Source organism: Malaclemys terrapin, chromosome 10 (genome assembly GCF_027887155.1).
Source record: "Malaclemys terrapin pileata isolate rMalTer1 chromosome 10, rMalTer1.hap1, whole genome shotgun sequence".
Taxonomy (NCBI): Eukaryota; Metazoa; Chordata; order Testudines; family Emydidae; genus Malaclemys; species Malaclemys terrapin.
The window spans coordinates 18,357,030-18,379,040 of NC_071514.1; the positions used below are offsets into that span (position 1 = coordinate 18,357,030).

General features: G+C 40.2%; 2 protein-coding genes across 2 annotated transcripts in view; both read left to right on the forward strand.

Moving 5' to 3' along the window:
- The window catches only part of BTBD1 (BTB domain containing 1), a 28,411-nt gene extending 17,773 nt beyond the window's left edge, over window positions 1-10,638 (forward strand). The window contains exons 4-8 of the mRNA XM_054041639.1: window positions 1,210-1,407; window positions 1,681-1,873; window positions 2,449-2,536; window positions 3,916-4,062; window positions 6,538-10,638. Coding sequence (XP_053897614.1) covers window positions 1,210-1,407; window positions 1,681-1,873; window positions 2,449-2,536; window positions 3,916-4,062; window positions 6,538-6,696 — 785 coding nt within the window. The 3' untranslated portion in view covers window positions 6,697-10,638. The remainder of the gene's footprint in view (window positions 1-1,209; window positions 1,408-1,680; window positions 1,874-2,448; window positions 2,537-3,915; window positions 4,063-6,537) is intronic.
- Window positions 10,639-12,457: 1,819 nt separating this feature from the next.
- On the forward strand, window positions 12,458-20,013 carry C10H15orf40 (chromosome 10 C15orf40 homolog). The gene is made up of 4 exons (XM_054042324.1): window positions 12,458-12,611; window positions 13,085-13,211; window positions 14,938-15,065; window positions 18,556-20,013. The coding sequence occupies exons 1-4, from the start codon at window positions 12,513-12,515 to the stop codon at window positions 18,646-18,648; spliced, it is 447 nt and encodes a 148-aa protein (XP_053898299.1). The 5' UTR covers window positions 12,458-12,512; the 3' UTR covers window positions 18,649-20,013.
- Window positions 20,014-22,011: the final 1,998 nt, after the last annotated feature.

Here is a 22,011-nt window from a genome sequence, read left to right on the forward strand (position 1 = left end):
GCTGCTATTCTTGGTGGGGCTAGGTTCATATAAACCTTAAATCATGTCAAGACTACAGGAAAATGTTTCTTGAAATTCTCTACAGAACTGTTCTGTGTTTGTACAGCGCCTAGCACAATGGGGGCCTGGTCCATTACCAGGTTCTACTGCAGTATAAATAATAAATAATGTGCCTTTCCACCTAAATCAGGACATCTTCCAGTCTAAGTAGATGCAACTACTTTCTCTGGATGTCAAGTGGTTACCCTTTTCCACAGGAACAGTTTTCTTTAGGAAATTGGATGTGGTCTCATTTACAGAGATTACAAAAAAAGGACAAGTTATCTATGGTCACATGTTAGATGGCAATCAGAGCAGCTTTTTCTAGTATCAGCAAGATTCCTGACATAGATTTGTGCCTATTTTAATTGGTCCTGTGTGAAGAACAACAGCCTTTCATGTGGAGAGGTCTGCAAAGCCAGGAGTTAAATGTCCCACTGATCTTCACTAAATCTGAGATGTGTATATAAAAAGAGTTGGAATACTTAGTACTGCTTTTAATTTTTTGGATGCCATATGTCTATGTTTAAAAGATCACTTTAATATATCCTTACACTGTCACTTTTTTTTTCTTTTTGTGCATTCTGCTGGTTGTTGCATTTCAATAGTTGATCCAGATTGGCAGATGGACACTCAAATGAGGACAACTTTATATTATGAGTAATTTGGCTTTCCCATAGTCGGACATTCACCAATCTGCTTGATCACTTCCTTTCTTGATCTTGCTCTAGCTTTGGAAATACTCTTTGGGACATGAGAGCAGCAGTTTGGCACTATATATCTATACCTATATATAGTCCTAGTCTTAGGAATCAAGAAGAAAGTTCATATGCTGTTTTATAGAAGGAGGCGGGCAGGACAAAACCTGTTGGATTGGATGCTGTACACTGTTCCAGAAGACTGATTTACACGTAAGACAAAACTGTCTTATCTGTGGTGGTTTTTTTTGCAATAAATTTATTTAGTCCTTAAACAGATCCCTTACATGTATATTCAATCACTTTTCTATTATATTAAAGTAGTTTGGGCTCTTTAATCAAATAGTTTATTCTTAACTGAAGTTGTATAATTTAAAAAATACTTTAAGATGACTTAACATATGTAAAGACAGAAATTGCTATGAAAGGAGAAAATTGACCTAAATTTATTAGTAACTTTTTCTTTTTTTAGACACACTGTGTGCAGTACTAGAAAGAGACACACTTAGTATTCGAGAAAGTAGACTCTTTGGAGCTGTTGTTCGCTGGGCAGAAGCAGAGTGTCAAAGACAGCAGCTGCCTGTGACGTCAGGAAACAAACAGAAAGTGCTTGGAAAAGCTCTATCTCTAATCCGTTTTCCACTAATGACTATTGAAGAGTTTGCAGCAGGTAACTGTGGGTTACTTATCTTACTAATATGTTAATGTAATTCAGAGAAACACACTATGCTAATAATGGACTAACTTTACAAACCTTTCACAACTACCCTGTTAGTAACAAATGCATTTCACTCCTTCCTATCAAAACAGTCCATCTTGCAAAAGTTGTGCTGGTCTGAGACCAATCATGATGGACTTTACACTGTTTATTTAAATACAACAATTCAGAATAAAAATGTTAAAGCATATCATATTCTCAGAAACATGCTGCTTCTATTCCTAGGTCCTGCTCAGTCTGGAATTTTGTCAGATCGGGAAGTGGTAAATCTCTTTTTGCATTTTACGGTCAATCCTAAACCTAGAGTTGATTATATTGACCGACCGAGATGCTGCCTCCGAGGAAAAGAATGCAGCATAAACAGGTTCCAGCAAGTGGAGAGCCGTTGGGGGTACAGCGGAACAAGTGACCGAATCAGGTATTGGTCATGAGTTGTCCAAGGAGAAAAAAACATGTGACTCAAATGCTGCTTTGTAGTACTGAAAGCAGTAACATACTGATTTACCACGGATACAACATTTGCACTGTCAAGTAGACTGTGCGCACACTCATAGATAAAAGCATTTAAAATAAAGAGAATAAAGGGAAATTCTGGAAAAATAGTTTAGGTGGATTCTAGAGTATAGCTTATTAATGATAACATGCATTGCCACATTTAAAATTGGATCCGTTAAAATGTTTCCTTTCAGAGCTGGTCAAAATAGAGATATTTTTGTTATTCAGTATACGGAGTCCTTCAGAATGATCCTTGTGGAATACTGGGGCCTTTAGTTGTAAAATTGAGGTCTTAGGATGCCATCTCTTTAGTAAAACTTCATTTTACAGTAAGCCTGGTTTGCTTTATTAAATTGTATATAGTACTATATCCTGAGCTTGATCCAGCACCTTTTAAATCAATGGGAGTCTTTCCACTGACTTGAGTGGGAGCAAGATCAGGGCCCTGTGACTATTGTTGAAATGTGATATTTATAACTCGCCTTTCTCCTGTGTCAGGTTCACAGTTAATAGAAGAATTTCCATAGTGGGATTTGGATTGTATGGATCTATTCATGGACCCACAGACTATCAAGTCAATATACAGGTATAGTATATTTTTAATTAAACTGCTTAGTAGAAACTAAATTTGGTACAAGGAACAATTCTTAAATAAGGCTTACTATGAATTTGATTTGGGATGGAGCAGTTATTTAGTCCAGATAGATCATGACACATTTGCATATAAAAATGTGAATTGACTTCAATAATATGATTCTATTGTTTGTCCCTGGGGTGTGACTGAGATAGAAAGTTAAACTTCTGAGTCCTACTTTCTTATTTTTGGCAAGCTATTCCTATTCTCCCCTTAAAATTAACATGGGAACTGTGAGATTAATAGAATCTGTAGTCGGAGTATAATCGCTAAAATGAACATAAAACAGAATTGTGTAGTCATAAAGTTCTATAGGTATTGCTACATTCTTGGAAGAATTCAGTGATGTGGTTTTTTTAGATCTTTCAGTGAGCACCTGTTTGTTTATGAAGATATTTATTCTTTAAAGGTGTCTTGGACAGCAGTATAGGTTTACTTAAAAGTTAGTATTTCTCCAGGAGGTATTTTTTTGTAATAGATCAACACTCCTGGTTCTTGCTCCCAGTGCATGACGGGGTGAATTCCCATTCATTAAAATTCCAGATGTTAATTGTGTCACAAGCAGATGGGCCACTAGGAGATAACGTGACCAAGGACAGGGTCAGTTACCATCATGCTGCAAACTAGTGAGTGAGAAAGGCCATCTTGAACAAAAGCCTTGAACCAAACTTGCTAGATTAAGTTTTAGGCCTTTAGACACGTTTTCATTTTTATTTGCTTGTATCCATTTCTAGCTTTATCACTTATACTTGAATTCACTTAAAATCCTATCCTGTTTTTTGTTTTATTCCAAGGCTGTGTTTAAACTGAACTGTTTGATAACTCCAGTTAAAGTAACAAAACTGTTGAATATTAACTCCTTACAGGAGCAACAAACCTTAATATCTGAATTGTCCAGGAAAGGGCTGGACATTACAGAACACACATTTTGGGGAAAAATCTGGGACTAGGGAGTTTGTTGGGGTCATCCTGCCAGTAGTAACCAAGGCTGGTGGAAGCCAGTGTGTGACTGGTATTTTGCTGGCAAGTAGCTGGGGTCAGAGCTGCTGGACCGGGGCTGCAGCTATACACAGACACTGAGGGTGTGACCTGCATGTTGGTAGGCTGGTTGTGAGCGGCCCAGGTTGGGAACTACAGCAGCAAAGCATTGTGAGGCACCCAGGATTACAGGGCAGGCAGCGCAAAACCCTTCACTGGTCTGAATAGTACCCCAGAATGTGACACTTATATATGTTGATGCTTGGTTGTTTTTTTTGTGACTAGAGTTTTCTTCAAAATTGTAAACTAATTAACAGGTAAAAAGACACTTCTATTTTATTTTTTTTATGCAGATAATTGAATATGAAAAAAATCAAACACTGGGACAAAATGATACTGGATTTAGTTGTGATGGAACTGCTAATACATTCAGAGTTATGTTCAAAGAACCTATAGAAATTTTGCCAACGGTCTCCTACACAGCTTGTGCAACACTCAAAGTAAGCATGCTTAAGAGAGCGTAGAAATGAACATAATGGAAAGTTGTTTGGAACCAATATCTTAGCCAAATTTTAAACTATCTGGTAGGGAAACATCCTCTAAGTCTCTCACTCTCTCTTTTTCTTAATTGTCTAGTTTTGCTTTTGAAGTGCTTGTTTTTAAATTGGCTTTCAAGGGGGTGGTGGAGCTGTTGTGGCTTTATGCTTTCCCAAAGCTGAGCTGATCCAGGAACCAGAGCAGATCCCAATGTAACTATCACCTACTGCCTATGGGCAGCAGCACTACCTACATCAGGGGTTCTCAAACTGGGGACCGGGACCCCTCAGGGGGTCACAAGGTTCTTACATGGGGGGGGGAGGGTCGTCAACTGTCAGCCTCCATCCCAAACCCCGCTTTGCCTCCACCATTTATAATGGTGTTAAATATATAAAAAGTGTTTTTAATTTATAAAAAGGGGTCGCACTCAGAGGCTTTCTATGTGAAAGGGGTCACCAGTACAAAAGTTTGAGAACCGTTGACCTACGTTCTCAGCATTGCAGCTCCTCTCTCCTGCTCCCAGCCCATCCGTGGCATGCCCCCTACATCATGGTTTGTGAGAGAGCTCTTGGAAGACAGCCTGCGTCTGTCTTCCTCGGTGCCTGCATTGGGGAATTTCTTCCCTAAGCCAGACCTGGGATTTCTACACAACTCTGTACTTGATGTACTGGGGCTGGAATAAAGGTGGGAATCTCCTAGGAGGTGCGCCTTTTTTGTTTGTTTTTTTGTGGGGGGGGGGGGGGGGTTAGTTGTGACTTATTGTTTAAAAATGTTACTTTGGATGCAATTTTGAAGCTATTAGTTTACTTGCAGAGGTGAAAATGTGCATTTGTAATATAGGATTAGTGGAAATTTGCATCAAAACTCAAATCTATCCTTTGTGTTAACTGTATTTTTCTTCCTTCTAATCAATGATATACTTCAAAAAATGCTTTAAATTTTCTTAAGCTCAGGTTTAGCTGTTATGCGTATTATCTCTTCTAAAAGTCCTCCATTAAACATAATAGGCTGCTTTGTCCATTACTAAGTTCATGTTGGGGGGGGGGGGGGGGGGACGGACGGGACTAATCTAATTCTCTATCCAAAAATCAAATACAGTAACTCCTCACTTAACGTCCTCCCGCTTAATGTTGTTTCGCAGTTAAGTCGCTGCTCCATTAGGGAACATGCTCGTTTAAAGTTGTGCAATGCTCCCTTATAATGTCGTTTGGCTGACTTTACGAGGAAGCATTGCACAAGTTCCTCTTCTCCGCCTCCTCCTCCTCCCATCCTCCCTCCCTCCCAGCGCTTCCCCTGCCGCCAAACAGCTATTTGGCGGCTCTTAGGACTTTCTGGGAGGGAGGGAGCGGGGAAGCTGCCCCCCTCCCCAGCAGGCAGGGCCACCCGGAACGCAAGGGCTTTAGGCGCTGCAGGGCCCTGGGCTAAGGGGGCCCCAGGACCTGGCCTGCAGCTCTAAATCCTCTTTCGGAATGCCGTCCTGCGAGCACAGGCCGGAGGACTCAGGAGGAGCAGGGGCAGCCGTGCAGCCAGCGTCGGAGAGAAGCGGCGCTTTCCCTTCAAAGCTGGACAGAGAGAAGTCGTAGGTGCTGCCAAACAGTTGTTTGGTGGCAGGGAAGCGCTGGGAGGAACGGGGGGAGTGGGGATGTGGCGTGCTCCAGGGAGGAGGTGGAGTGGGGGTGGGAAGAGGCAGGCCTGGAGCATCCCCTGGCAAAGTCAGCACGTATTCTTCTGGGGGGAAGCTGCTGCTGCGCAAGGTGCTTCCTAGCGTCCTTGCCTGCCTCATGGTCTGCAGCGGGCAGTGCCTGTGTGGGGTAAGCTAGGGGCACCTCCCCACCACAGTACAGTACTGTACAGTATATAATGCCTTTTGTCTGCCCCAAAAAAATTTCCTTGGAACCTAATTCCCCCCCCCCCCCCCCCCCCCGCATTTACATTAAATCTTATGGGAAAATTGGATTCGTTTTAACATTGTTTCACTTAAAGTTGCATTTTTCAGGAACATAACTACAACATTAAGTGAGGAGTTACTGTGTGAAATTTCACAAATCTGCATACCAGAAATTTCAAACACTTTAAATATTAGTATAGGCTTACATAGTAAATACACACAGTAAAAACATTCTGGCATATTAGTTGCCAGATGAAGCAGACAAGTTGGTGTCTGAATTCTCCTTTCAAAGATAGTAACAAACTCCAGCATTGCTTTAGTCTGTGGTACCTCTGGAGAACCTTGAATTGTATCAGGTAATACATGCTAGACTAATACAATTCAAGGTTCTCCAGAGGTACCACAGACTAAAGGAATGCTAGAGCTTGTTATAACCTTTTTTTTATATTATAATATAATTAATATATATATATATAAATTAATTAAATCTTTCTGCTCAAATAGCTACATTTTCTCCAATTCACTTAACTACTTTTGTTGTTTATATTAGGGTCCTGATTCCCATTATGGTACGAAAGGATTGAAGAAAGTAATCCATGAATCTCCCACTGCTAGCAAAACCTGCTTTTCCTTCTCTAGTTCACCCGGTAACAACAATGGTACATCGATAGAAGATGGACAAATACCAGAAATAATATTTTATACATAATTGCACAGAATAGTTCATCTCAGATAATGCAAGTAGCAATGTATAGACTGACATTGGCATAAAGTACTTGCTATTGGTGGGAATGATTAAATTCTATGAAATTACATAAATATATAATCTCTCCATGTGTACTATGAAACTAGAACATTTCTTATAGGAGGTACCAGAAAAATCTATTTTTCTCTCCATGATTATTGGCAGGATATCAATAAGTTAACAGATGTAGTTCCTTTTTACCTTCACAAAACATTGAAAGTAAGAAGTACTCTATATTGTAAAGGTATTTTAAACATTATCTTGTGTTTTGTTGGTTTATTTACTTCCTGACTCCTTACATTGCCTTCAGCATTTGGTGAAATTCTCCTTTGATCTCCTTGTTTGTTATGGAATTTTGGTATATTATTTTTCTTTAAAAATGCAATAGCTATATTACTTTGTCCCAGACTTGCATTTCCCTCTAAAATACTCTTGCAATGACCATTATGGACTCAAGTGACAACTTTTTTTTTTTTTTAATTACAGCAACAAAACTGGATTTATACTTTTTTAATTAAATGAGCCATGAAGAAATACCTGGGTTAACACTGTAAACAGTATCTGGAATTGTATTAAAGAAATATAGCACATACTTATAGCTGAGATCTGCAATGTACAATACTTCAATGGCCTTGGTTTCATTCAGAAATGTGTATTTTATAGTAATGTACTGGAGCGTGTAAGTTGGTATGGTGATGACTATTGTATATAAATATGCCTGCAAAAATGTATAATGTGAAGATATGAAAATACAAGACTTCTATTAATAGTATTCTAGGACCTGGATGCTCACGCATTAACCAACACTAAAATCTTGATCTGATTTAACGTTATCTGTTTGTGCATTTAGTTCCAGAGAATATCTACAAATGGGTATGAGGCAGTGCAGCCAATTGAAAGGTGCAATAAATGTACATAGATGATCAGTCAGTATACTGTGCAGCATTCTCTGCAGTTGTTTAAACAGCCAAAGTGTGACAATTCCCATTCACTCCACAGGATCCTGTACACTCCTACAAACCATACCACAAGAAATTAGTATGGAGTTGAAAGCAATGACTGTTTCCCTAATGTTCTCATTACTAGCATAGGTATGATACAGTGTGTACACTTACTTTGACTTTATTTATAATGCCACTAATGTTATCTGAGCAGATAAATAAGGAGTATTTAGATCATATAGTATGTTTATTTTAAAGTGAGCTTAAAATAAGTGAAATCCCGTATCATTTTTTGCTTGCACAAAAGTCTTGTTATTTTTTAAAAATACATACAGTAACCACTGAGGTAGAATTAGAGCAGCTTTAAAGTTGAAATGGCATTAATAGCAATGTAAGAGGACTTCAGTTAAACTATGTAGTGTAAATAAAGGTTCTTCAAAAAACGTGCAATTCTTTAGTTTAAATAAGCTTTTTTGTGATTAAGTGAAATGCATGTCAGTTGAACTTAAAAGAAAAACTTCCTTTAGATTGCTGTTCCTAGTGCCATATGTCTAGATATAGATATTTGAAGTCACTGAAGTCCTGTGACATACTAATAAACAGTTGTCACTGCCTTAGCCAATATATATTAGGCGAAAAGAGAAATGCAACAGTAACTGTGTAAACCATGACTTCTGTTACCTTTGTGCTCTTGAATTTCACCTTTTTTGGTCTAACCTGTATTTACAGGCCTGACAGCTAGAGCTGGGGAGAGCATTCTACAGTTGCTTTCAAATTATACTGTCTTTTAAAAATAATTGGTGTACTGATAAGTACACCTGAGCTGAGACTTACTATATTCAGTTCTTGATCATTACTACAAAGCTCTGCTGAGCCAAGGAGCTGGTATTGGCTTGGTAGTCTTTAGTTTGGTGGTGAGTAATAAGAATGGACCACATCAGTTTTCTTTCAGACTTCCTATGTTAGGGTATGGAAAACTGTGTGTGTCTATTAGATCTCTTTTTAATTGTCCTTTAAATCGTAATATTTTTAGCAGTGGTGAATATAATTGGTAAAATGCAAGCAGCCAGCCTGCTATGTAGAGGCAAAGACATTAACAAAAGTGGGGTTTCCTTCTCTAGCTGCTGGATGAAAAAATGTTAGGCTGATGTAGAAGAACTCACAGAAGCCTAATTATCAGGTTGGAAATTTCCCTTCCTCCTTAGTGTTACTCTTATTACTTACAAAGATAAGTCATTAATATGTACAGTTCAGGACTGGAGAAAATGCATCTAGAGTAGAACCATAGGATAATGTTGAATATTCAGCATTAGCCTACCTTGAAATGTAACAAGCTATTGAAAGATGAATCACTGAGAAATGCTAAGAAATCTCATCTAGTTCTATCATGCTGACAGTAACTACTTAAAAATGTATTTTCTTCAATACGTATTTCACTGATAATCTATTGGCTGAATTATTTCTATTTTCCTGTCTGGCAAGTGATAAATTACTTAAGTACATTATTTGGCACTGAAATTAAATATAAGAGCTAATGTGTCATTTCTCCTATGAAAGTCATTAGTTAGCTTAAAAAACCTGACCAAAACATCTTGTAAAGTGGGTTATTAAAGTTTTCAGTATTGTTTGTTCTATTGCCCCAACTCTTAAGTGTATGTATCTTCTTGTGGTTCCTAACTGAAGATCGCAAAAACAAAGGGAAAAAAAAAACCCTTAAAAGTTAATGCAAAATAGAGGGTTAACTATTGAATTAAAAATAAATCAATGTATGCCAGTCACAAGTACTGTTTCTCATACCTTTACTCTAATGCTTGTCATGGTCTGCTACTGAAATAGTAAATACCTCTTAGTTACCCACCTGAGTATCTTTGTGCCAACTTTGACAAATCCACTTGCATCTATTTTGTGAGTTAAATGATCATGCATGTAGAATGCAATAACAAAGTTGTGCTTACGTATTCTAGAGGAAGCCTTTGGTGTAGAGGGAGTCATCTTTCCTTTTATTCTTTCCAAATCTTCAAGGCTTAGCTGGTGAGTAGGATAAAGACTATTGCTAGTGATCTTCTGGATGATTTGTTGAGGGTTGTTAGTAAGTTTTGCAGTGGTTCTTCTGTGACTAATATAGCTTCATGCCTGCATCATATAGGCATTACAGTAGAAAATTAAAACATGTTTAAGCCTATGATTACTGCTACCTGGTAATTAAAATCTGTTTTCCACTTGTGCTCATTTGGTATGAGGTAATCCTTGGGGTGGGCACCAGGCTTTAGTGCACTACCAAAGTGTCTTTCATCTGATAAAGTGCTTTAGAAATGTTAATTAATTCAGCCTCTTTCTGCTTTTGTCACAGATGCTATATGCCAGTTTTACAAATGGGTAGACTGGTGCACAACCACTTGGTATAGCAAACTCCTGCCAGCTTTGTATTTATTATGCTGCACACCATAACTCATCTCATGTCTTCACTTCTGTAGCCACCTCTTCCTTTCTATCCTTGCTACTGTAATCTTGCCCCCCTCAGGTCTATTTAGAATGCTTCTACTGCCTTTCTGTCTGTTACTCTGTCACCTTCCGCCCATTCCACTGTCTTCTTTTTGTCCAACACCTTGTCTACATTTGAGTTCCTTCATGAGTTGGCTGTGCTTCACCTCCTTCCTCTGTTAACTTATTGTGACTCCTACCTGTGCTCAACTATCATTCACAGTTTCTTACCACCTATTAATCAGCTTCTCTGAAAAATGTTTACACTTTTTCCCTGGGCAATCTTTTTCAAATGCACCTTTTAATGATAAGTTTCATTCCCTTCCCCTGGTCCCTGATTTAGCCACTTGTTGACTGGATTCCCTGAGTTATAGACCATCTTCCACCACTGATAAGTTGACAGGCCTGACTGTATTTAGCACCTACAAGAAACTTTCCCTATGCGACCCTTCACCAGTGGCTGAATAAAGTGACTCAAAACCAATTCGTTTCTTTAAATCAAATGTATTGTTTATTCAACCAAAGGTACACAGCAAGCAGAAACTTAAGTCTAAAGTCCATCTGATTTTAAGTAAACATACAATTTACTAAAACTTGAACAAAAATTATCTGACCTTGTTCTTCATATGTCCTTTTAACTATATTAAGTCCTTTTCTTCTTTGGGTTCTGGAACCTGGCTGTTGCCTTTTCATAGCTGATAAAATAACTGAGCTGAGTGTTTGTTTTGCTGTTCCTTTATCTAGGTTATTGTTTTGCCTTCCCATTAAACTGCACCAATACAGTAACACAGTCCAATAACTCCACATAGCTGTGTATTAACTATCTTAATAGTTTGGTCATATAGTCATAAAAAATTACCACAGACCAACCGTGCATTTTGCACACCTTTTCCCACTACTCCATCCTTTCTCAGATTACTTAGGTTTCAAAGTGTGACTTTTGTTTTCTATGCAAAATTTGCATGTATTCTCCCCCATTTTCTCTCATGCCAATTTGAGTGAGAACTTCTTGCAATAGGGACTTACTTTATGTCTGTATCATGCTTAGCAGAATGGGGACCTGATCATGGGGACTCTAGGTATGACTAAAAAAGAGCAGGCCACTCCACTAGCTACCAGTCCTGCAAGGATATAAAAAACACTGGACTGGGGAGTCTCAGGGCTATAGTAAACACATAATTTTTTTTAAAAGGACAAAGCTTTGTTCCAGCAGCAGCTGCCCAGGGTATTTTACTTAGGGTTTGCAAGTGCCCCTGTGTATTAGCTGCTTCATCTAATTATTGCTAAAATCAGGGGATAAAACTAATTTTAGGGGCAGCCCCTATGTTGTTGTAACTGTCTGTCAGTAAGGTGTGTTAAGCGAGGGAAAATTCTGTATAAAGAGTGGTTACAAGAAGGTAACCAGCATTGGTTAAAGGGGAAGTATAAGGCTAATGGAGTGGTTTATCTAACCAGCTCTAACAGAGCATGCAGTGGTATAGCTACCCAATTTATGGGAGATTGTGAATGCAGGGCCCAGGCCCTAGCTCCATGCTGTAGGAGTGGGCAATCAGTTGTACTGTGATACTGAAAAGCAGCACAGCCCCATGCACGGTTGCTTTTTGGGCAAAGACCTGGAATGGTTCACTGGGGGGCTCCTGCCAGAGCTCTCTGCTTGTTTATTCCTATTGCTGTTCAGGGTCACAAGCCTGCGTGCACGTTTTTTAGACTAAACAGTTCAACACTACGGATCAACGCTGACTCCCTCGCATCAATTTCGGGGAGGGTGGGAGGCGTATTTACCCTTTCCATCCAGTCCAAAAAAGCGCTCCACATTTTATTCCTGCTACAAACTGCATAAACCCCGCCCTAATGTAACTCATGGGAAGGCCTCAGCTATGCTCTGCACGAGGCAGGACCGGTGTAGCCACCGGCCCTTCAGACGCGGCGTGCTGGTCTGGGCCGGGCCGTACAGCTGATGCTGGCCCGGGTACCCCGCTGTGCCGCGGAGCTGGCCCCCTCGCTGCAGGACGGGAGCGCGCAAAAGCCAGGGGCGGGCGGGTGCCGTAGCAGGGACGGGGCTGAGCACACACGTGCCCTCGGTGCCGGCAAGGACAGTGGGGACGGGGGTGGCAGCCCACGGTAAGGTCGAGACCAGACCAAGCACGAGGACGCCTGGCTGGCGGCTCTGCCCCTCGCTCGCCGCCTGGATTAGAATGGAATCGAATGAATTAGCGCCTGTTCACTCTGCGCGTGCGCAGCACTCTGCCCGGCCCCGGAACTGGGAGGCCGGACGGTTTCCCTGCAGGCCCCGCGGAGCGCGGTGTTCTGGTGTTGCCGGAAGTGCGGGTCAGAGCCGCCCGCGGTTCGGTCTGTGTGATGCTGGTGGCCCTGGCCGGCTTCCGTCGGCGCGGCGGCTGGGGGCAGGGTCCCGTCAGTGCCTGCGTGCGGAGCTGGAGCGGGGCCATGCCCCGGAGGGTCAGTGACTTGGGCCGGGGCCGCTCGCTCTGCGGAGCACGTTGGGCGGTAGCGGGGAAGGAAGAGAGCGGCTCGCCTCCGCCGGGGTGAAGCCCCTGTAAGCCGGGTCAGCGGGCCCTGGCCTGGCGCCACTAACCTACCGCAGCGGTCTGGGGCAGCAGAGAAATGGCCTTTCCTGTTCGCCCCGTCTGCTACCCCGGGCGGCTTCGTGCTGCTCGTGCCGCGACGCCGGCGCCGTGGGGAGCCCCCCCCCCCACACACACACACACACCCGGTGGTCGGGTCGGTCACACAGCACCAGGAGGGGGAAATAGCGATTCTACAACCATTCTCGTTGCTTGGGAGCGGAGGGGCGACTCAGAAGCAAGAGTAGAGGCTGGAACTAGTTTTAATCTTTGCATTGGTTGGCTAGATTTCAGATTTGCAATGTCACTTTAACAGCTGCTGGGCTTTTTGTTTGTTTTTTTGTTCAGGGAAAAGAAAAGTGTAAAGACCCAGTAAAACCTCCTCTTCCGTCAGGTCCGGTTGTAACTGACAAAAGTGGTTCCGTCACTATTGCTGTTCATGCCAAACCCGGATCCAAACAAAATGCTATAACAGGTATATCCCAATGAAAAGTGTAAGTATGAGGGAGATAGTTTATGTAATTAAACAAACAAAACTATTTGGGAAGGCAAGTTTTTTTTTCCTCCTCTCCCTGCACCCATTTCTTTGCACAAGTTTATGGTCCTGCAGAGGTCCAAGTGATAGTGAAATGTGGCTTCACAAACTTCATTCTATCAAAATAACCTGATGTTCCTTGTGCTCCATTTGACAAGGTGTAGTTGATTGCACTAGTAAAACTGGAAAGCTGTGTTAGAGTAAATCCATCTTTTTGCAAACAGGGGTAGTAATCCTGGGTAATCACTTGATTTTAGCTATATTCCAATATAACTGCTTATGTGAAATATTCCAATGCTGCAGTCTATCTTCAGATGAGTGCAAAGCAAAAAACCAGTTATAGGATCCAGTGTTGTTGGTTTTTTTTTTTTTTTTTTAAAGCTGACCTGTGTAGCAAGTATGTTGATTGAATAGCGAGAAATAATCTATTTTACACATCTGTATATATAATTTGTTCCATCCTCTTATGAACAGTACAGGCATTTATGTAAAGACAAAGGAAAATTTCTTTTCTGTTCAGCAGAGGGAGCCTACTTACCATTTATGATAGAAAGCTCAGTCAAATCTGATCTCTTTGTAGTGAACCATCCTTTGTTATAAAACTACAAGCTTTGTGATCTTTATTATGAATGGTATAAACACACGTTCTCTTTCCTTCCACTGTAGATACAGGAAGAATCAGATATAAATAAAGTAGTAAAACTCAGCATGAGAGACTTGTGATACTCTGAATTGGAAGTTCCCCCAAGGTAGTCAAAACTTGAACTTCTATAGTGAAACAAGCAGGGAATTACAAACAAACAAAAATATCCTTCAGGCTTTCTTTAAAATAAACAAAAGACAAACTTTTCCTTTGCAGATCACCTTTGATGCCTTGTTTGTGCTAATTATTATGGTGATAAACACAATTTAAATGCTCATAGACAGTATGTTTTTAAAATCTTCAAATGCTTTAAACCAAGAAGCAACTAATACAAGTCTGGATGGTGCCATCATCTTCATGTTTATATGCAAACAAGAAGCATTCATTATGTAGGTATGCGCACTACACTAATTAGATGGGTCTGTTATCTGTAGGATAGTTCAGCACATATTTCATCTTAAAGGGACATTAGTGGGCATTGTTACAAAAGAGATGATAATCAAAACTACATAAGAACTACTGGGACATTAACCACAATTTCAAAATCGAATTGTAGATTGACCTCATGTCTGGAAGCAGAGACGGTAGTAGACGTGGATGTGAAGGGCCCAGTACCTCACATTGACACTTGGGAGAAAATTATGCAGAGTCTGCAGCCTGACAAAGCCTCACTGTATCCACCAAACTCATGGAACAGGATCCAGATAACTACAGAATGAAACTTGTTAATTCTTAAAAGCATCACATTCTAGAATCTAAGGCCCACTCTTCCCTATTTATAAGGACTGTCTATTAATGCGTACATCTGAGGAATTGACTAGCCTTGTTGTAAAGTGGAAAAAACAAGTGGTAGAATTAAGTGGATGTTCTTGATGCAGTAAAAGTCATAAGATCTCTCATCAACTGGACTGTTTCAGGAGTTGTCTACTTGGTTTCAAATAAACCATTCTTTAAAAATATGAAAGTAAAAAACTAGACACCGTTAATGCTTTGAAAATAAAAATCCTAAAATATTTGTTATAGATGTGACAACTGAGGCAGTAGGTGTAGCTATTGCTGCACCTCCATCAGAAGGGGAGGCAAATGCAGAGCTGTGTCGTTACCTTTCTAAGGTTCTAGAAGTGAAGAAGAGCGAAGTTGTTTTAGATAAGGTACAATACTTTTTCATTTTCTGCTCTGCTACAGTTAGATTTCTGAAACTTATATTGTAATAGAGACCACTTTCCACATACAGCAGACCAAGTTTCTATTTTTCAAAATACTAGTATGGAGATATATTAAGTTGTGTAACCTCAGTTTATAGAAAAATAACGTATTTTAGTCTTTGAATTACTAACTCAAAATAATCTGTTTCTTAATGGCCCAAATGTGCTGCTACTTTTTCTTGATATTTTCTAAGTCAGTGTTTGGTTCATGTCCTCTGTGACCTTTAAAGTATTCTTCATACTGAGTCTCATTTTCTAAGAAGTTAGAATATCTTGCACAAAACACCTTGCAAGTGACTTTCTTTAGAAATTTTTATATTTGACTAAAAGATCTCTGTTGGGTCACTCGAATACACAGTGATGAGCATATCAATTCCTAGATAGCTTTGCTTCTGTTGCGAAAACAGTAGTAACATCAGAACTCCTACAATGACTACTCTGCATGATTAAACAGGTGGAAATTGCATTTATTTCTTCTTCTAGTGTCGTTTTTGTTTAAAGGCAGTTTTCATCAATTTCTCTTTTACAGTTAAGATCAGATTTGGACAATGACAACTTCTATGAATTACATGTTTATGTAGATGTTTGTGATTGAAAAGATTAAATTCATTATCCTTTTAAAAAACAAGTATTAAATCTTAACCCATTGAAGCCAATAGAACTTCAGTATACAAACAAATTAAGAGAACAGCAAGTAGCAGAAGTGGGGTTAACTTCTGTCACAGTCACACTGGGAAGTCAGCATTCTACTACCCAACAGTGAACTGTTCATTTAGGGTGGCAGCAACAGCAGAAGGGACATTGAGAGGAAATAGAACAGGCTGTGTCCTGTTTTGGGAAGGCTACCAGTTAGTCTTTGGCTTATGTTACTATCATGTTTGTATGACATATATGAAAAGTGGATGAAGTCTGAGCCATCTACTAAATGCATTCGTTTATAGGGCCAGGAAGATAAGAAGAGTGCCTGGGATGGATGCTTTTTTATGTTGTACATAAATCTAAATACATACATTTTAAAAAACAGCTGTTAGAGGCTACATTGTCTAATGGACTGAGCACTACTTGGCTGGTAGACAGGAACTCAAAGATTCATATCTTGGCTTTGCTGCAGACTGAACAATGTACTTAACCTTTATTTCAGTTTATCCCATCTATAAAACAAGGGTAACACTTGCTTACTTACCTCAGAGTCATGTTGAGAATTAATTAGATTGCTCTTGAAAAGCACTATGTTACTGCTAAGCAGCGTCAGGCATAATGAGGAGCTGCACTGTTCAACCTTTTCTAGTCAGCTCTGGTAATTCTAGTCTGACTTGCAGCACCCAGGCTATTTTATATTAGGACTTGTCAACCACAGACCTTCAATCATTCTGAACTGTGCCTCAATTGTGAAGTGGGTCTGTTTTGTGACTCCAGCCAGATTTTCAACCTAGGTGTACAAGGCTAATACCATATGATAACTGCTCCTAGCATTCTCCCTTGCCTCCCAGCTGCTATATAATCAATTCTCAGCTGGGAAAGGAGATCCAAGCTAAAATTGAAAATGCAGAACTACATTTGTTGGTCTTATTTATCTTGCCTTACAGAATTTTAATCCTGTAATACAGTGCAACGTGACTAAGCCACAACTTGAGAAACCGAAAGCAGTTTCTTAACCGTGATTATCTTCTAATAAAGGTGGAGAAATTGTACTCAGTAGATTTTGGGATACTGTGGGGCAGCCTCTTAAGATGGAAAGCTGCTAATTTGTGCTTTCAATGGAACTTTTATATATGTACTGTAAATGTAATTCTAGATTTGGGATCTTAATTCAATCTAGAAATGTAGCTACTGGACTCTTACATGAGAGGAAACATTTTGTTAGCTCATCCTTATAAGAAGTAAACACCAGTTGGCCAAACTATTGTTTAAAGAATGCCTTGATTTCAATAAAGTATAGATAGTAACATCTGTACGTGACATCTGCATAGTCCCATTGCTGAGCTTGGAGAGCATCCTGCTGCTCACTCCCCCCTCCCAGCTGATGGAAAGAGCAGCAGCTCAGGGCATGCTCTAAAACCTGCCTGCCTACTTTGAAATATGTAGCAGATCCAGTGACTCTGCTCCCTCCCACCCCAGGAATAACTAGTGATGATATTGGGTCCCTGGCCCCACTCAGCCCACTTATCCAGGGAGAGATTATTTTCTTCCTGGGTAAGTGGGTTTTTAAGGCCTGTCTTAAGGCTCACTCTGCTATGGCCAAGCTGGCATCCATGGCCTACTTCTGGAACATTAGAGAAATCTTAGACATTGCAGGGCTGCTATCTGCAGCTCATTCACACGTTTACTCAGTCCTCTTCTCATCTAGATTCAATGTTTGTTTCAGAAGAGAAGAGTAATTCTGCAATTCTTGCTTAATTGCACACCCCAGTCTGCCTTCGCAGGAGCTCTACCTCTTGTTAGACTTGCACAAGTCAGACAAAAGCATCTCGAAGAAGAAAAATGTTACTTAGCAGTAAACCTAGAACTTTGAGGGTGGTGTCTGTTTTTATACTAGCTGCCCATCGTCCTCTGTGGTATGGTGGAAGCAATTGTGACTGCTTCTGCTCCATGGCTGTCTTATAACCTCAACTTAGAATGTGTAAAAAGAACAGGGGTACTTGTGGCACCTTAGAGACTAACAAATTTATTAGAGCATAAGCTTTCGTGGGCTACAGCCCACTTCTTCGGATGCATATAGAGTGGAACATATATTGAGGAGATATATATATACACACATACAGAGAGCACGAACAGGTGGGAGTTGTCTTACCAACTCTGAGAGGCCAATTAAGTAAGAGAAAAAAACTTTGGAAGTGATAATCAAGATAGCCCAGTACAGACAGTTTTATAAGAAGTGTGAGAATACTTACAAGGGGAGATAGATTCAATGTTTGTAATGGCTCAGCCATTCCCAGTCCTTATTCAATCCTGAGCTGATCGTATCTAGTTTGCATATCAATTCCAGCTCAGCAGTCTCTCCTTGGAGTCTGTTTTTGAAGTTTTTCTGTTGTAAGATAGCCACCCGCAGGTTTGTCATTGAATGGCCAGACAGGTTAAAGTGTTCTCCCACTGGTTTTTGAGTATTATGATGTCAGATTTGTGTCCATTAATTCTTTTGCGTAGAGACTGTCCAGTTTACACGAGGGTGCTCACAGAATCCCTATGCACAGTACTTTCCATGCGGTCTCTGAAGCACCGTGGCACTAGAGGATGTTTTCTCCCAAATTTGACTATGCAGAGGAAATAACTCTGGTTAGAGTTACTGGTGACTAACCGTTTTTTCACTACTGTTGGTTGTATGTAACCTTAGTACTATTTACAAAGTACCCACTCTATTGGCACCATGATTAGTTTTTAAAATGTGTACTTAGAAGTAAAGAAATAATTCTCTGAATTCTTTTTTGTGTTGAAACAGGGTGGTAAATCTCGTGAAAAAGTGGTGAAGATTTTGGTGTCGATGACTCCAGATGAGGTTTTAGAGAAACTGAAAAAAGAAGCTACCAGTTGAGACCAAACAAAAGCAGGAAATGGAACAATGTGTTTTGAAAATCTTTCATTGGATGTAAAGAGGAGGAGGGACATTCGTCAATGAGAGCACACAAATGCAGGCTGGGGGTCACTTACGAGAAACAAAGATTCTTTTGAGTAAATGTGTAGATAAATTTAAGTACATTGTAAATTACAAATCTCTTCCCTATTCTTCCATACTCTAAACGTTGGTTTAAATAATCCCACAGAACTAAGGCCCAAGCTAGAAGTGGAAGCAGGATTTATCGCTGGATAGGAAAGCTAAAACCCTGAATCTACATCATGAATTCAGCATGACAGAATTTTCTATAGTTATCTTCAAAATAGTCTCCTAAGCGTAAACCCAGTCCTGATGATGAGTATTTGGGCAATGTTTTTGAATGCAGGCATAATTATTTTTGGTTCACAAAGTAAAAGGCTTGGAGTGACAGGCTTCTGATAAAGCACTGGAACAATGTCAAGAGAAATATGATGCAGAAGGAAAAATCAATTTAGAAGTGAGAGCCTAAAAGAGCAATCAGTGTAATATAAGTGGCATGCGCAGGGTCCAATTCTACTCTTGTCTACACCACTGTAAATCCAGAGTAATGCCAGTGGCTTTTGAAGCCAGTAGCATTGCCCTGGATTTACATAGGAGCAGAACTTTTCCCTTAAGCAGTCAAAAGAATTGAGTCTGCAATATGAGAAATTGATACAGTACTTAAGCAGCCAAGTACACAAAAGCTTGCTTTGATTCACTAGGAAGCCTATAATCAGAGTTGCCTAATAAAGGTAGAGTTTCTTATAGAGTGGTCAAAAGTATCTTCACCTTACATGCCAAATGTAGCAATTTTTGTTTAATAAAAACACAGCACTAAGTTTCATCAACAGTTCTTGTATTTTCAATGAGAACGGATTATTTCTAGCTGTGACTTGACTAGTAAAACAAAATTAATTTGTTTTTAGACAGTCTTAGCAGCAATTTTGTTTGCTCTTGGTGACATTGTTGATCTAAATAAATGAGTTGTGTTCAAGAATCAGTTTCCAGCCCATAGAAAAGTGAGCAAAGTGAAGTAATACATGGAGTGGTGTTAAAAAGAGTGCAAAGATTGTACATGAGATGAAATGGGAGAAGTAGATGTATTTGTCTTAATCGCTCTTGACAAAGTACTGGAATGCACACTTGTGTTCCCCACTAATATATGTGACGTCACTATCTTCGGCTGTTTCAGCTATCCTCTTAGGTTGCAGCTGTTACGGGTTAGATTGTGTTACTTTCTACATTGTTTCTGTCCAACAGCTGTCATGTGTAAATGTGATTTTATAATTTTAATGCCAAAAGTCAATAAACAGGTCTAAAACCCCACTAAGCTTCTGCATCTTCCACTGGGGAAAAATCCATATATTAAAATAAGTAGCAGAAATGTATCAAAAAAGGTTTTCACCAGCTGTGCATAATGCAACAAGCTGCATATCTCAAGTTTCACTTTTCCATGATCAAAAACTGCTTTTCACCTTAAGTCTCTCCCATCCCTTCCATTTTCAGCAATGCAAAAAGATGTTGCTAATGGTTCTATCAGGATGTTTCTCTCTACTACCTATGTGCTAATAAGGTTAATTGCTAGAGGAATAAAGGCTGTAAATATTTGCTGCTTAGGTCATGTTTGTTTTGCTTCCTCAGGCTGATGCCCATACACTGCTTTATGTGTATATCCTCATTTCCCACTTCAAAGTCCTGACAGGCTGACATTTTGGCTATCAATTGCTTTTCTCCTAGCCCAGTTGGCATTCTACTCCGTAGCTTTACGTTGATGCTTCTCCCCGTTCCAACTGGTTTGCCCAGCAGAGGGCTTCACTCTCTTGATCAAGGGGAAACTAAAAACATGCATGTTTGCTTTCATTTGTAGTCCTTAGTGCTACATACTCGTGTTCTGGGTGTAGTGTTCATTCAGCTGCTCGGCATTGGCTGAGGGTGAAGTGGAAATGCCCTAGCCAGAAAAAAATTAGGAGGTTCCCTCTGCGTAACTCTCAGCTACTTCTCTTGCTAAATATATTATGTCTGAGTTTCCCACAAGAGGAAGAAACACAAGGAACGCTACAGTAGTGACTTACAGCTTGAATGTATGAATTTCTCCAGTATGGGTACCTACACACTGTTTTATAAAGAGTGACCAAACTCTCCCAGGCAGCAGCTTTACACCATTATTTCAAACTCCTCATTTAACATGTTACATTTTTCCACCACTTTTATGACCCCAAAGCTGTATCTAGTCTTGGAAGGAGACCAAATCAAGTAATGTATAATGAGATCAATCTTTTAACAGTTCTCCCACTGCAGCGTTAACCAACACGAGCCTCCACCCCTCTTTTCTGAAAGTGATCTATTCTGTCCAAGAGCTTCAGCAGCTTCTGCTGGGGATAATTAATGTTTCCTGAACTCAAGCTGGCATTCTGGATTGCTTCTTTCCAATCAGTCAGGCTCTGTCTTCTGTGACTTGACTACAGCAAAGGTGCCTTAGGTATCACACTCTCCAGTTTATGTAACATGGGCCTGACACATGCTATCATGTTGATCGCTGATGTCAGACATGCACTATCCAGCAGGGAAGATTATTAGTCCTTGGGAAATGAGCATTCTGCCCTGCTTTCTGTTCCAATTTTCCCTTTCCTTATGCATCTCCTTGTTCTCACCTACCAAGCTCTCAGCCCCACACATTGTCCCTTTTAAGTCAGTGGTAGTGCTCCTGGTGAGGACATGCGCCACAGACAAGAGGGTAGCATGGACATGAACCACTGTGGTGATCGTAAGTTGACCTAACGTATGTCGACTTACGTTCCTAGTGTAGACATGCCTGGTGTGACATACTATTTGTTCTCCTTTGTATGATATAGTAACAGGATTTCCTAAACCATTTTTTCAAAAGCTCTAGTTAGTGTGTATTTGTACCACTGTACACTGTTTTTGTACCACTGTATGAGAATCAGTTTAATTAGTTCAGTCAGGTCACTATGATACCTATAGTGCAGTGGTTCCCAAACCGGGGTTCGTGAACCCCTGGGGGTTTGCAAAATGTTACACGGGGTTCTCGGGGAAAAATTCCGTAATGGCGGACAGAGCTGTCCCTAGGGACCCTGGGCAGCCCAGGGACAGCAACCCAGAGCCCTTGGATTTCCAAGAGCTAAGCAGACCAAAGCAAGCATCTCTATCACACGGAGGAGATTTAAACTTCAAGACTCATAAGAAATGGAAAGGGAGGTGGACATTTTTTGCTGTTTTTAAATTAAATAGGCAGCTAGGATTGATTTTAAAATTACTATGAAGAACAAGTTTAAGCTTTATTGTAACATGCACTGTTTGCCTGGA

Bases quoted from the DNA above. Each gene is read 5' to 3' on its own strand.
- C10H15orf40 (XM_054042324.1), top strand. From the start codon at position 12,513: ATGCTGGTGGCCCTGGCCGGCTTCCGTCGGCGCGGCGGCTGGGGGCAG. The intron at 12,612-13,084 runs GTCAGTGACTTG...TTTTTTGTTCAG, and splicing joins GCGGGGCCATGCCCCGGAGG to GGAAAAGAAAAGTGTAAAGA. The intron at 15,066-18,555 runs GTACAATACTTT...GTGTTGAAACAG, and splicing joins GCGAAGTTGTTTTAGATAAG to GGTGGTAAATCTCGTGAAAA.